Source organism: Choloepus didactylus, chromosome 21, assembly GCF_015220235.1.
Source record: "Choloepus didactylus isolate mChoDid1 chromosome 21, mChoDid1.pri, whole genome shotgun sequence".
Taxonomy (NCBI): domain Eukaryota; kingdom Metazoa; phylum Chordata; class Mammalia; order Pilosa; family Megalonychidae; genus Choloepus; species Choloepus didactylus.
Genome location: NC_051327.1, coordinates 6,109,225 through 6,124,386, shown reverse-complemented (window position 1 = coordinate 6,124,386; position 15,162 = coordinate 6,109,225). Strand labels below are relative to the sequence as shown.

Genomic DNA, 15,162 nt, shown 5'->3' with positions numbered 1-15,162 from the left:
GTTCCTTGAAGGAAGGCTGCCAATTGAGCTGGACCATGCTCCACTCTTCTTGGGGGAAGTTATATGCCCTTCAGGGAATTATTTCCCACACTGGGCTTACTGCTTTGTCTGTCAGACCTATTTCAGCTCTCCATTTCCTGGGTTCAGAGGGTTGCAGATAACTGAAAAGAGAGATTTCGCTGCAATCTCAGCTTTTCCTTGTGATCTGGACTTGTGTACGATATATGGCTGGTCACTGAAGATGCCCAAAACACTGTTTCATACTGTTCCTGACTAATTACCAGCTGCCATAGAGGAGAGACTAAATTCCACTACTCACAATTTTGCCAACTTGCCCCGCCCCCTCAATACTGATTTTTAAAAATTAAGAGATTTTAAAAAGCACTTAGGAAAAAAAATTTAATTAATAAAACATCCTTTTGTTATTAATATTGTAAGTTAATTTGGCTCTTCATTTGGCCAATAGAGAGGTGGTGCTTAAAAATTTTTTTTGAGCTGGTAAATCTTGGCACTAGATCAGCACAGATTGCAAAGTCCATCTAAGATTTCTTGAGGAATTTCTCTTGGGGAGGCTTTGGATTACATTCCTTTCTATTAACTGTCTTCTGGTATTGAGAGGGTATAAGTAGCAGAGCAAAAGAAATATCAACATTAAACTGCTTTGCCATCTTCAGCAGCCATCTTGGGGTCCATATTTTTCAGATCTGCCTCTGAAGAGCACCGCTGTGTGGAGACAGGAAGTCAAGAACCAATGGCCATTTATTTCACCAGTGGGACCACAGGGTTTCCCAAGATGGCCCAGCACTCTCAGAGCAGCCTTGGCATTGGGTACACCCTCTGTGGGAGGTAGGGAGAAAACATCCCCTGATGTTTTCTAACATGTATATCCAACTAACTAGCTGACATCTCCATGTGGGTGGCAATTAGATATCTCGAATATAACATCTGTAAAATAGAACCCTAGATGCCTCAGCCCTGCCCTAACTCAGTAACTGGCCCATCTAACCAATGTACCAAACCAAAAACTTAGGAATCAGCTCTGATTCAACCCCTGCTACAGTATGTCTGCATACTGCATATCCTTTTACTCATTGCCAGGTCAATTTATTTACCCAGAAGGGCCTACCTAGATATCCTAAAACTGTCACATTACGTTGTTACATTGCCCTGGCAGCACTTATCACTATTTGAAATTATGATATTTATTTACTGTGTACTTTTCAGTATCTGTCTCCTGAACTAGAATAAGAGCAGAGATCTGGTCTGTCTTGCTCATTGCTGTAAAACTGTCCTAGCAAACAGTAATTGTTCAATAAATATTTGTTGCATCTATTGACAAACTCAGAAAATCACACCATACCCAGCCTCTCACTCCACCCTCAGACCACCTGGGATCCTGAAAATGTCATCTAACAAGAGTGGAAGGTAGAATCCATCATCCTGCCTAGGGGGTCCTTTTGAAACCACTCTGTAGCAGTTGAGGTTCTGGGACAAAGCCATGCCTCAAAGACACCAGCTTGGTGGTGGTGGTGGTGGTGGTGGTGGTCTGATTTGTTGCTTCTCCATACCATTCAGGTATTGGCTGGACTTGACGTCCTCAGATATAATATGGAACATGTCTGACACTGGCTGGATCAAGGCTGCCATTGGCAGTGTGTTTTCTTCCTGGCTTCATGGAGCCTGTGTTTTTGCGCATCGGATGGCGCAGTTTGACACAGACACCTTCCTAGATGTAAGTAACGACCTCCAGCTGCACATATTTAGAGCTCTCTCTTGTCTCCCACAAAACCACAAAGAAATGGTTCCTCAGAATACAGGGCTTCTTGGGCTTATGGAAAGCGTTCCTTTTAAAGAAAGACACCAGGGACTTTGCTTTTGACTATACTTAACACAGTGGAGAAGGAACACCCACAACACTCCCAGGCATGAAATGCGTTCTTCTGCTTCAAGTAGTTCAGGATTTGCTAGTGTCACTAAATCTGTGCCACTTTAGAGCCTGGTTCTAAACAACAGATTAGAATTCTCAAGCTTAAACAAATAGCTCGTTTCTGATTCAGTGAAACAACAATAGCTGGCAAATCCTAACTCCTTTATGGAGGAAATTGAAGTTGGGGACACCTCTCTCCCAGAGTGCACCATTCCATTCTCCCCCACACTTTATGCTCCTTACTTTGTTAAATCTCAGAATCCAATACTCTTCTTGAAACCAGGCATGCCCTTTCTTCTCAGCCAGAGACAGCTAGATTAAGATATCAGATAACTCTGATTTCTTTAGCTTTTAGAAAAACATAATGCAGGACAATTATTTTTCAACCATGAAAAATCAATTAAGTTTAAGGAAATGCATATTGTTAAATGAACACCACACCTGTGTGTAAATAAAAGCTAGGTTTACCCTGTGGTTTTGCTAACCGGTCTGACAAGATGGCTTGAAAGTCTCAATAGAAGGTCTCAACCTCATGTCTAGGGTGACATAAGAACAGGGATCTCTACATCTGGTTTTCAAAATGCCCTGAACTAGATATATAAACTGTGCAGTTTCAAAACCTACATTTGTAAAAGAAGAATAGTATTCTTTCACAAAGAAAATAGCTGTGTTTTAAGTGTCATAAAAATCTTCATGAATGCACAATTCTTAATGATATACATTGCACTTAGTAAGAACAATTAGAATGAAGGGAGAAGGTACACAAAGTGGAAATGCTCATTTGTAGATCAAAAGCTGTTGTTGCTGTATGACAGTCCAGATAGCCTAGACATACATCTTGAGAGCCTTCTCCCAAATGCTGAAATTTCATACAAATTGTCAGTACATTAAATGGCATAGTGGAAACTCTCCAGAAAAAAGATCTCTGCGACATTAGCATTTCTCTAGATTTAAGATGCCTAGGTCACCATCTTGATTTTAAGAAACTGCATGTTTAATGAGCCTAGAAATTTTAATTCAGAAAAGACCTAAAAAAACGCCTTACTTATGCATTTACTCAATCCACTCAAAAAGACTGACATCTTTTACAGAAATAATACTGAAAAGGGTGGGTCTGCTTATACATTCAGAGTCAGCACTGGTCAGGAATCTATGAGAGAGGGTTTCAAGATTCCACGTGGAAGGTAGTTGCACCCTGAGGTAGAATAGACAGTACATACTTTGAGGCTGTTCTTAAATTCAGCAATTCACTTGTTTGTTGAGTTTGATTGTGTATGTGTTACTGTAACAGATACACATTCTTTCAGAAAATTGGAAATTATCAAAAGACATTCAGTGACAGCTGATAAAGTATTTGCCTCCTCATTACTGGTAGTGACCATAAGATGGGCATATAGTGATGGAAGACGAGAGATTGTCAATACCAGTTCTATTTGTAGCCTTTAACCACTCTAACATCTGTTTCTTTCATAATTCATGCAGACTCTTACTACTTATCCTATCACGACCCTATGCAGTGCTCCCACCGTGTACCGGATGCTTGTGCAGAAAGACCTCAAGAGGTACTTGGAGAGAAATATTCATTTGAACCATATAAAAGCTATAATCCAGCATCACAGATCTCTACTTTTCAGGACAGGATGGCCCAGGTTTTCTCAGCCTCAGCACTGTTGACATTTCGGATCAAATAATTATCTGTTGTTGGGGGCTGTCCTGTGCATTGTAGGATGTTTTGCAGCATCCCTGCTCTTTGCCTACTAGATACCAGTAGTACCTTTCCCCTCCCCACCAGTCATGACCACCAAAAATATCTCCAGACCTTGCCTAATGTCCCCGAGGGAGCAAAATTGCCCCCAGTTAAGAACCGCTGGGATAGCCTCTAGGGGCAACTGGGCATTTTCTGGGAAAAACCATAGTCCTACAGTCCCAGAACTCCCAGCCCTTAAAAGTTAGCTGTTTAGTACTACTTGCAGTTAAAAATTGGCTCAAAAGTCTTAGCAGTCTTTTTTTTTTTTTTTTAATTACATTTATTGCCTTGAAGAAAAGCTAATGAAGTCTTAAGTGGTTATAGTCAATTTAGCCAAATCAGCTGAGCAAACAGTGGAATTGCAGTGTATATTTATTTAACTAATATAAGTTCAGTACAAAAGCAGAGAGAGAGGAAGAGAGAAACAATTTAATTAGTGCAGGCTTTTCTACCCTCTGTTTCCAGCAAGATGTGAATGCTCAGGAGAGACAGTGCCGTGAGAAACTTCCTGGTGTGTCCCAATGTTTTTGTGCCCCCCCCAAATTAAGTCTTATTCAAAGACTATTTTGAATACACACAATTTGTGTCCTACCCACACCCAGCTGCCCATTTGGGATCTCACTGTATCAGAGTTAGGCTGTTCCAAGCTTTCCAACACAAGCCCTGTGGGTGACAGAGCAGTAAAACCAGTGATTAAAAGCTCAAGCCCCCCTAACCATTGAGGCGGAGCAAGATGGCGGACTGGTGAGCTGTATGTTTTAGTTACTCCTCCAAGAAAGTAGGTAAAAAGCCAGGAACTGCATGGACTGGACACCACAGAGCAATCTGTCTTTGGGCATACTTCATACAACACTCATGAAAACGTGGAACTGCTGAGATCAGCGAAATCTGTAAGTTTTTGCGGCCAGGGGACCCGCGCCCCTCCCTGCCAGGCTCAGTCCCGTGGGAGGAGGGGCTGTCAGCTCCGGGAAGGAGAAGGGAGAATTGCAGTGGCTGCTCTTATCGGAAACTCATTCTACTGATTCAAACTCCAACCATAGATAGACTGAGACCAGACACCAGAGACTCTGAGAGCAGCCAGCCCAGCAGAGAGGAGACAGGCATAGAAAAAAAACAACACGAAAAACTCCAAAATAAAAGCAGAGGATTTTTGGAGTTCTGGTGAACACAGAAAGGGGAAGGGTGGAGATCAGGCCTTGAGGCGCATATGCAAATCCCGAAGCAAAGCTGATCTCTCTGCCCTGTGCACCTTTCCTTAATGGCCCTGGTTGCTTTGTCTATTAGCATTTCAGTAACCCATTAGATCTCTGAGGAGGGCCGTTTTTTGTTTTGTTTTTTTTTTTTTAAATCCTTTTTGCTTTTTCTAAAACAATTACTCTAAGAAGTTCAATACAGAAAGCTTCAAAGAATTGAAATTTGGGCACGTCAAGTCAAGAGCAGAACTAAGAGAGCTCTGAGACAAAAGGCAATAATCCAGTAGCTGAGAAAATTCACTAAACAACACAACTTCCCAAGAAAAGGGGGGTGTCCGCTCACAGCCACCATCCTGGTGGACAGGAAACACTCCTGCCCATCGCCAGCCCCATAGCCCAGAGCTGCCCCAGACAACCCAGTGTGACGGAAGTGCTTCAAATAACAGGCACACACCACAAAACTGGGCGTGGACATTAGCCTTCCCTGCAACCTCAGCTGAATGTCCCAGAGCTGGGAAGGGGGAGCAGTGTGAATTAACAGAGCCCCATTCAGCCATCATTTGAGCAGACTGGGAGCCTCCCAACACAGCCCAGCAGCCCAGAACTGCCCTGGGGGGACGGCACTCACCTGTGACATAGCACAGTCATCCCTCAACAGAGGACCCGGGGTGCACAGCCTGGAAGAGGGGCCCACTTGCAAGTCTCAGGAGCCATACGCCAATACCAAAGACTTGTGGGTCAGTGGCAGAGACAAACTGTGGCAGGACTGAACTGAAGGATTAGACTATTGCAGCAGCTTTAAAACTCTAGGATCATCAGGGAGATTTGATTGTTAGGGCCACCCCCCCTCCCCGACTGCCCAGAAACACGCCCCACATACAGGGCAGGCAACACCAACTACACACGCAAGCTTGGTACACCAATTGGGCCCCACAAGACTCACTCCCCCACTCACCAAAAAGGCTAAGCAGGGGAGATCTGGCTTGTGGAGAACAGGTGGCTCGTGGACGCCACCTGCTGGTTAGTTAGAGAAAGTGTACTCCACGAAGCTGTAGATCTGATAAATTAGAGATAAGGACTTCAACTGGTCTACAAACCCTAAAAGAACCCTATCAAGTTCAGCAAATGCCACGAGGCCAAAAACAACAGAAAATTATAAAGCATATGAAAAAACCAGACGATATGGATAACCCAAGCCCAAGCACCCAAATCAAAAGACCAGAAGAGACACAGCACCTAGAGCAGCTACTCAAAGAACTAAAGATGAACAATGAGACCATAGTACGGGATATGAAGGAAATGAAGAAGACCCTAGAAGAGCATAAAGAAGACATTGCAAGACTAAATAAAAAAATGGATGATCTTATGGAAATTAAAGAAACTGTTGACCAAATTAAAAAGATTCTGGACACTCATAGTACAAGAATAGAGGAAGTTGAACAACGAATCAGTGACCTGGAAGATGACAGAATGGAAAATGAAAGCATAAAAGAAAGAATGGGGAAAAAAATTGAAAAACTCGAAATGGACCTCAGGGATATGATAGATAATATGAAACGTCCGAATATAAGACTCATTGGCGTCCCAGAAGGGGAAGAAAAGGGTAAAGGTCTAGGAAGAGTATTCAAAGAAATTGTTGGGGAAAACTTCCCAAATCTTCTAAACAACATAAATACACAAATCATAAATGCTCAGCGAACTCCAAATAGAATAAATCCAAATAAACCCACTCCGAGACATATACTGATCACACTGTCAAACATAGAAGAGAAGGAGCAAGTTCTGAAAGCAGCAAGAGAAAAGCAATTCACCACATACAAAGGAAACAGCATAAGACTAAGTAGTGACTACTCAGCAGCCACCATGGAGGCGAAGAAGGCAGTGGCACGATATATTTAAAATTCTGAGTGAGAGGAATTTCCAGCCAAGAATACTTTATCCAGCAAAGCTCTCCTTCAAATTTGAGGGAGAGCTTAAATTTTTCACAGACAAAGAAATGCTGAGAGAATTTGCTAACAAGAGACCTGCCCTACTGGAGATACTAAAGGGAGCCCTACAGACAGAGAAACAAAGACAGGACACAGAGACTTGGAGAAAGGTTCAGTACTAAAGAGATTCGGTATGGGTACAATAAAGGATATTAATAGAGAGAGGGAAAAATATGGCAAACATAATCCAAAGGATAAGATGGCCGATTCAAGAAATGCCTTCACGGTTTTAACGTTGAATGTAAATGGATTAAACTCCCCAATTAAAAGATATAGATTCGCAGAATGGATCAAAAAAAATGAACCATCAATATGTTGCATACAAGAGACTCATCTTAGACACAGGGACACAAAGAAACTGAAAGTGAAAGGATGGAAAAAAATATTTCATGCAAGCTACAGCCAAAAGAAAGCAGGTGTAGCAATATTAATCTCAGATAAAATAGACTTCAAATGCAGGGATGTTTTGAGAGACAAAGAAGGCCACTACATACTAATAAAAGGGGCAATTCAGCAAGAAGAAATAACAATCGTAAATGTCTATGCACCCAATCAAGGTGCCACAAAATACATGAGAGAAACACTGGCAAAACTAAAGGAAGCAATTGATGTTTCCACAATAATTGTGGGAGACTTCAACACATCACTCTCTCCTATAGATAGATCAACCAGACAGAAGACCAATAAGGAAATTGAAAACTTAAACAATCTGATAAATGAATTAGATTTAACAGACATCTACAGGACATTACATCCCAAATCACCAGGATACACATACTTTTCTAGTGCTCACGGAACTTTCTCCAGAATAGATCATATGCTGGGACATAAAACAAGCCTGAATAAATTTAAAAAGGTTGAAATTATTCAAAGCACATTCTCTGACCACAATGGAATACAATTAGAAGTCAATAACCATCAGAGACTTAGAAAATTCACAAATACCTGGAGGTTAAACAACACACTCCTAAACAATCAGTGGGTTAAAGAAGAAATAGCAAGAGAAATTGCTAAATATATAGAGACGAATGAAAATGAGAACACAACATACCAAAACCTATGGGATGCAGCAAAAGCAGTGCTAAGGGGGAAATTTATAGCACTAAACGCATATATTAAAAAGGAAGAAAGAGCCAAAATCAAAGAACTAATGGATCAACTGAAGAAGCTAGAAAATGAACAGCAAACCAATCCTAAACCAAGTACAAGAAAAGAAATAACAAGGATTAAAGCAGAAATAAATGACATAGAGAACAAAAAAACAATAGAGAAGGATAAATATCACCAAAAGTTGGTTCTTTGAGAAGATCAACAAGATTGACAAGCCCCTAGCTAGACTGACAAAATCAAAAAGAGAGAAGACCCATATAAACAAAATAATGAATGAAAAAGGTGACATAACTGCAGATCCTGAAGAAATTAAAAAAATTATAAGAGGATATTATGAACAACTGTATGGCAACAAACTGGATAATGTAGAAGAAATGGACAATTTCCTGGAAACATATGAACAACCTAGACTGACCAGAGAAGAAATAGAAGACCTCAACCAACCCATCACAAGCAAAGAGATCCAATCAGTCATCAAAAATCTTCCCACAAATAAATGCCCAGGGCCAGATGGCTTCACAGGGGAATTCTACCAAACTTTCCAGAAAGAACTGACACCAATCTTACTCAAACTCTTTCAAAACATTGAAGAAAATGGAACACTACCTAACTCATTTTATGAAGCTAACATCAATCTAATACCAAAACCAGGCAAAGATGCTACAAAAAAGGAAAACTACCGGCCAATCTCCCTAATGAATATAGATGCAAAAATCCTCAACAAAGTACTTGCAAATCGAATCCAAAGACACATTAAAAAAATCATACACCATGACCAAGTGGGGTTCATTCCAGGCATGCAAGGATGGTTCAACATAAGAAAAACAATCAGTGTATTACAACACATTAAAAACTCGAAAGGGAAAAATCAATTGATCATCTCAATAGATGCTGAAAAAGCATTTGACAAAATCCAACATCCCTTTTTGATAAAAACACTTCAAAAGGTAGGAATTGAAGGAAACTTCCTCAACATGATAAAAAGCATATATGAAAAACCCACAGCCAGCATAGTACTCAATGGTGAGAGACTGAAAGCCTTCCCTCTAAGATCAGGAACAAGACAAGGATGCCCACTGTCACCACTGTTATTCAACATTGTGCTGGAAGTGCTAGCCAGGGCAATCCGGCAAGACAAAGAAATAAAAGGCATCCAAATTGGAAAAGAAGAAGTAAAACTGTCATTGTTTGCAGATGATATGATCTTATATCTAGAAAACCCTGAGAAATCAACGATACACCTACTAGAGCTAATAAACAAATTTAGCAAAGTAGCAGGATACAAGATTAATGCACATAAGTCAGTAATGTTTCTATATGCTAGAAATGAACAAACTGAAGAGACACTCAAGAAAAAGATACCATTTTCAATAGCAACTAAAAAAATCAAGTACCTAGGAATAAACTTAACCAAAGATGTAAAAGACCTATACAAAGAAAACTACATAACTCTACTAAAAGAAATAGAAGGGGACCTTAAAAGATGGAAAAATATTCCATGTTCATGGATAGGAAGGCTAAATGTCATTAAGATGTCAATTCTACCCAAACTCATCTACAGATTGAATGCAATCCCAATCAAAATTCCAACAACCTACTTTGCAGACTTGGAAAAGCTAGTTATCAAATTTATTTGGAAAGGGAAGATGCCTCGAATTGCTAAAAACACTCTAAAAAAGAAAAACGAAGTGGGAGGACTTACACTCCCTGACTTTGAAGCTTATTATAAAGCCACAGTTGCCAAAACAGCATGGTACTGGCACAAAGATAGACATATAGATCAATGGAATCGAATTGAGAATTCAGAGATAGACCCTCAGATCTATGGCCAGACTGATCTTTGCATAAGGCCCCCAAAGTCACCGAACTGAGCCATAATGGTCTTTTCAACAAATGGGGCTGGGAGAGTTGGATATCCATATCCAAAAGAATGAAAGAGGACCCCTACCTCACCCCCTACACAAAAATTAACTCAAAATGGACCAAAGATCTCAATATAAAAGAAAGTACCATTAAACTCCTAGAAGATAATGTAGGAAAACATCTTCAAGACCTTGTATTAGGAGGCCACTTCCTAGACTTTACACCCAAAGCACAAGCAACAAAAGAGAAAATAGATAAATGGGAACTCCTCAAGCTTAGAAGTTTCTGCACCTCAAAGGAATTTCTCAAAAAGGTAAAGAGGCAGCCAACTCAATGGGAAAAAATTTTTGGAAACCATGTATCTGACAAAAGACTGATATCTTGCATATACAAAGAAATCCTACAACTCAATGACAATAGTACAGACAGCCCAATTATAAAATGGGCAAAAGATGTGAAAAGACAGTTCTCTGAAGAGGAAATACAAATGGCCAAGAAACACATGAAAAAATGTTCAGCTTCACTAGCTATTAGAGAGATGCAAATTAAGACCACAATGAGATACCATCTAACACCGATTAGAATGGCTGCCATTAAACAAACAGGAAACTACAAATGCTGGAGGGGATGTGGAGAAATTGGAACTCTTATTCATTGTTGGTGGGACTGTATAATGGTTCAGCCACTCTGGAAGTCAGTCTGGCAGTTCCTTAGAAAACTAGATATAGAGCTACCATTCGATCCAGCGATTGCACTTCTCGGTATATACCCAGAAGATCGGAAAGCAGTGACACGAACAGATATCTGCACGCCAATGTTCATAGCAGCATTATTCACAATTGCCAAGAGATGGAAACAACCCAAATGTCCTTCAACAGATGAGTGGATAAATAAAATGTGGTATATACACACGATGGAATACTACGCGGCAGTAAGAAGGAACGATCTGGTGAAACATATGACAACATGGATGAACCTTGAAGACATAATGCTGAGCGAAATAAGCCAGGCACAAAAAGAGAAATATTATATGCTACCACTAATGTGAACTCTGAAAAATGTAAAACAAATGGTTTATAATGTAGAATGTAGGGGAACTAGCAGTAGAGAGCAATTAAGGAAGGGGGAACAATAATCCAAGAAGAACAGATAAGCTATTTAATGTTCTGGGGATGCCCAGAAATGACTATGGTCTGTTAATTTCTGATGGATGTAGTAGGAACAAGTTCACTGAAATGTTGCTATATTATGTAACTTTCTTGGGGTAAAGTAGGAACATGTTGGAAGTTAAGCAGTTATCTTAGGTTAGTTGTCTTTTTCTTACTCCCTTGTTATGGTCTCTTTGAAATGTTCTTTTATTGTATGTTTGTTTTCTTTTTAACTTTTTTTTTCATACAGTTGATTTAAAAAAGAAGGGAAAGTTAAAAAAAAAAAAAGAAAAGAAAAAAGACAAACAAGTAAAAAAAAAAAAAAGATGTAGTGCCCCCTTGAGGAGCCTGTGGAGAATGCAGGGGTATTCGCCTACCCCACCTCCATGGTTGCTAACATGACCACAGACATAGGGGACTGGTGGTTTGATGGGTTGAGCCCTCTACCATAAGTTTTACCCTTGGGAAGATGGTTGCTGCAAAGGAGAGGCTAGGCCTCCCTGTATTTGTGCCTAAGAGCCTCCTCCTGAATGCCTCTTTGTTGCCCAGATGTGGCCCTCTCTCTCTGGCTAAGCCAACTTGAAAGGTGAAATCACTGCCCTCCCCCCTACGTGGGATCAGACACCCAGGGAAGTGAATCTCCCTGGCAACGTGGAATATGACTCCCGGGGAGGAATGTAGACCCGGCATCGTGGGATGGAGAACATCTTCTTGACCAAAAGGGGGATGTGAAAGGAAATGAAATAAGCTTCAGTTGCAGAGAGACTCCAAAACGAGCCGAGAGATCACTCTGGTGGGCACTCTTACGCACACTTTAGACAACCTTTTTTAGGTTCTAAAGAATTGGGGTAGCTGGTGGTGGATATCTGAAACTATTAAACTACAACCCAGAACCCATGAATCTCGAAGACAGTTGTATAAAAATGTAGCTTATGAGGGGTGACAGTGGGATTGGGAATGCCATAAGGACCAAACTCCACTTTGTCTAGTTTATGGATGGATGTGTAGAAAAGTAGGGGAAGCAAACAAACAGACAAAGGTACCCAGTGTTCTTTTTTACTTCAATTGCTCTTTTTCACTCTAATTATTATTCTTGTTATTTTTGTGTGTGTGCTAATGAAGGTGTCAGGGATTGATTTAGGTGATGAATGTACAACTATGTAATGGTACTGTAAACAATCGAAAGTACAATTTGTTTTGTATGACTGCGTGGTATGTGAATATATCTCAATAAAATGATGATTAAAAAAAAAAAAAAAAAAAAAGCTCAAGCCCCAAAACCAAAGGGGGTGCAGTTTTGCTACTTACTAATCTGATAGCTCCTTCCATAAATGAGTAGGAAGAGTGATCTCATGTGGTTGTGGTGGGAGTTCAGCATATGTAGCATGCTTGGCCCAATATCTGACAAATGCCAGGTGCAGAGGACAGAGCATCCTCCTCAGCCCTTTATTATTTGGGAGGCCTTAGGCAAGTTCCTTAACCTCTCTGAGTCTCAATATCCTCATCTGTAAATGAGTTGTTAGGAAAGTTGTACGAGTGCTTATTTAAAGTCCTTACAACATAGTACATGTTTCATTGATGTTAGCTGTTACATCACTTGGCTCATAATAAGCACTCAATATCATAATAGCATTTCCTCCTGCCATTTTCCCTTTTTTAGTAGTTACCTTCTCTTCCTCCTGCTAAAAGGTAAACTCTGTCAGGGATCTTCATTTTAATCACTATTGAATCCCACACGCCTAGGAAAATGTCTAGCAATGTAATAGGTACTCAACAAATATTTGTTGAATGACGTTTCTCAAGACTGCCCTCTCCTAATTCATTTGCTTGTTGTTTGAATGGTTCAAGCCACTCAAGATTTCTCCCCCAACTCTTTAGCCAAATCACCTGAGTATACAGACCCCTTGCAACTCTTTTTCTTCAGATACAAATTCAAGAAGCTGCGGCACTGCTTGGCAGGAGGGGAGCCACTCAACCCGGAAGTGCTGGAGCAGTGGAAGATGCAAACTGGGCTGGAGCTGTACGAGGGCTATGGACAGACAGAAGTGGTATGTTTAAAGGGAAAAGTTTGAGTTTTGCATATTGGGGAACATTTTAGTCCCGGGACAGTCAACAGAGACCCTGAAGCAGCCCCATTATGCTCTAAAATTTTATGGAGTTTCTCCGAAAACCCTACCTTGTCAGTAGGTATCAAAACTTGTGGATTGCCCATTTAGGCTTGGCTGAAGGGAATTTTGATGATTCCACACAGCCTTCTTGTCTCCTCTCCATGCAGGAGAAATCTCAGGGGTGTTAGAGATTGGAGAGGTACAGAATAGAGCAGTTCATTGTTTCATTGCACCACTGGGAAGGACCCCAGTTGGGAATTTATTCCAAGGTATTTAATGGTATCCTTATTTTCAAAATGTGGTGTATTAGTTAGGGTTCTCCTTGGAAACAGAATCAATGAGAGATGTCTCTTATTATCAAATTGTAAAAGTGACTCACGCAACTGCGGGAGCGCACGAGTCCAAATTCTGCAGAGCCGTCAACAAGCTGTCAACTCCAAGGAAGACGTCCGACGAACTCTTCGGGAAACGAACCGACAACTTTGACGAACTCCTCAGGAAATGAACTGGCAACTTCGACGAGCTCCCCAGGAAAAGCTTCACTGAGCAGCTAAAGAAGAAGTGAAGGTTCTCTAACCGTCCGGCTTATAAGCCTCCAACTGATCACCCAGACCAAATCGAGCCAATTGCATTCTCTCACTGTGGAAGCATGCCCCTTGATGAGTCATCAGTCAGCTGCAGTCAGTTGACTGATGATCCGACAAACCAGCCCGTTGGTTTATTAACCAGCCTCAAATAGCCTCACAGCAATCGTCAGGCCAGGGCCCGCTTGACCAGACAGCTAGGCCACCTAGCCAAGTTGACACATGAACCCAACCATCACATGTGGTTCCCACCTGACTCCCAGGGGTGTAAATCTCCCTGGCAACACAGGATATGACTCCTAAGGATGAATTTGGACCTGGCACCGTGGCATTGAGAACATCTTCCTGACCAAAGAGGGATGCAAAAGGAAACAAAGTTTCAGTGGCTGAGAGATTTCAAATGGAGTCGAGAGGAAATTCTAGTGGACACTCTTATGCACTATATAGATGACCGTTTTTAGATTTTAATGTATTGTAATAGCTAGAAGTAAATACCTGAATCTATCAAACTCCAACCCAGTAGCCTTGACTCTTGAAGATGATTGAATAACAATGTAACTTACAAGGGGTGACAATGTGATTGTGAAAACCTTGTGGATCACACTCCCTTTATCCAGTGTATGGATGGATGAGTAGAAAAATGGGGATAAAAACTAAGTGAAAATAGGGTGGGATTGGAGGGATGATTTGGGTGTTCTTTTTTTACTTTTATTTTTTATTCTTATTCTCTCTGGTGTAAAGAAAATGTTCAAAAATAGATTGGAGTGATGAATGCACAACCATATGATGGTACTGGGAACAGTTTATTGTGCACCATGGATAATTGTATATTATATGAATATATCTCAATAAAACTGAATTAAAAAAAAATGTGGTTCCCAAACCAGCATTACCAGCAGCATCTGGGAACTTGGTAGAAATGCAAATTCTCAGGCCCCACCCCCAACCTGGTGAAACAAACTGTAGGATGGGGCCCAACAATCTGTTTTAACAACACTCCAGGTGATTGTGATACATGCTTAAGTTTGAGAACCCCTGCTCTACTGAAATAATATATTTCAGAACATGAGCTTGCATACTGATCAAAGCTAAATCTTAAGTTTCATTCTAATTATCTAAACAGCTACAGAAAATGGATTTTTACATACTTATGTAAAGCATGTCCTCTCAATAGGGAATAATTTGTGCCAATCAAAAAGGACACGAAATTAAACCGGGCTCAATGGGGAAAAGAGTTCTACCTTACGATGTCCAGGTAGGTCAAAAGAATGCTTTTTTCTGCTATTCATTACACAAGTATTCATAAGCCATTTTAATTCTATGAAAAGAAAATTTTAAGAACCTAAGTTGTTTCTTTCATTCTAGATTATAGATGAAAATGGCAATATCCTACCACCTGGCAAAGAAGGGGAAATTGCCCTCAGACTAACATCAACACGGCCCTTTTCCTTCTTCTCTGAATATGTGGTATGAGAATACAGAATGTACTATTCA

General features: G+C 40.6%; 1 protein-coding gene and 1 long non-coding RNA gene across 2 annotated transcripts in view; one reads left to right on the top strand and one right to left on the bottom strand.

The window, feature by feature from the left end:
* LOC119517032 overlaps positions 1-12,995 on the bottom strand; it is a 68,637-nt gene extending 55,642 nt beyond the window's left edge. The window contains exon 1 of the long non-coding RNA XR_005213453.1: positions 12,864-12,995. This is a non-coding gene — a long non-coding RNA (uncharacterized LOC119517032). The remainder of the gene's footprint in view (positions 1-12,863) is intronic.
* LOC119517027 (acyl-coenzyme A synthetase ACSM4, mitochondrial) overlaps positions 1-15,162 on the top strand; it is a 60,393-nt gene that overhangs the window by 38,502 nt on the left and 6,729 nt on the right. Inside the window, exons 5-10 of the mRNA XM_037813495.1 lie at positions 703-846; positions 1,576-1,732; positions 3,410-3,489; positions 12,901-13,024; positions 14,843-14,923; positions 15,034-15,135. Of these exons, the coding sequence (XP_037669423.1) occupies positions 703-846; positions 1,576-1,732; positions 3,410-3,489; positions 12,901-13,024; positions 14,843-14,923; positions 15,034-15,135 (688 nt within the window). The remainder of the gene's footprint in view (positions 1-702; positions 847-1,575; positions 1,733-3,409; positions 3,490-12,900; positions 13,025-14,842; positions 14,924-15,033; positions 15,136-15,162) is intronic.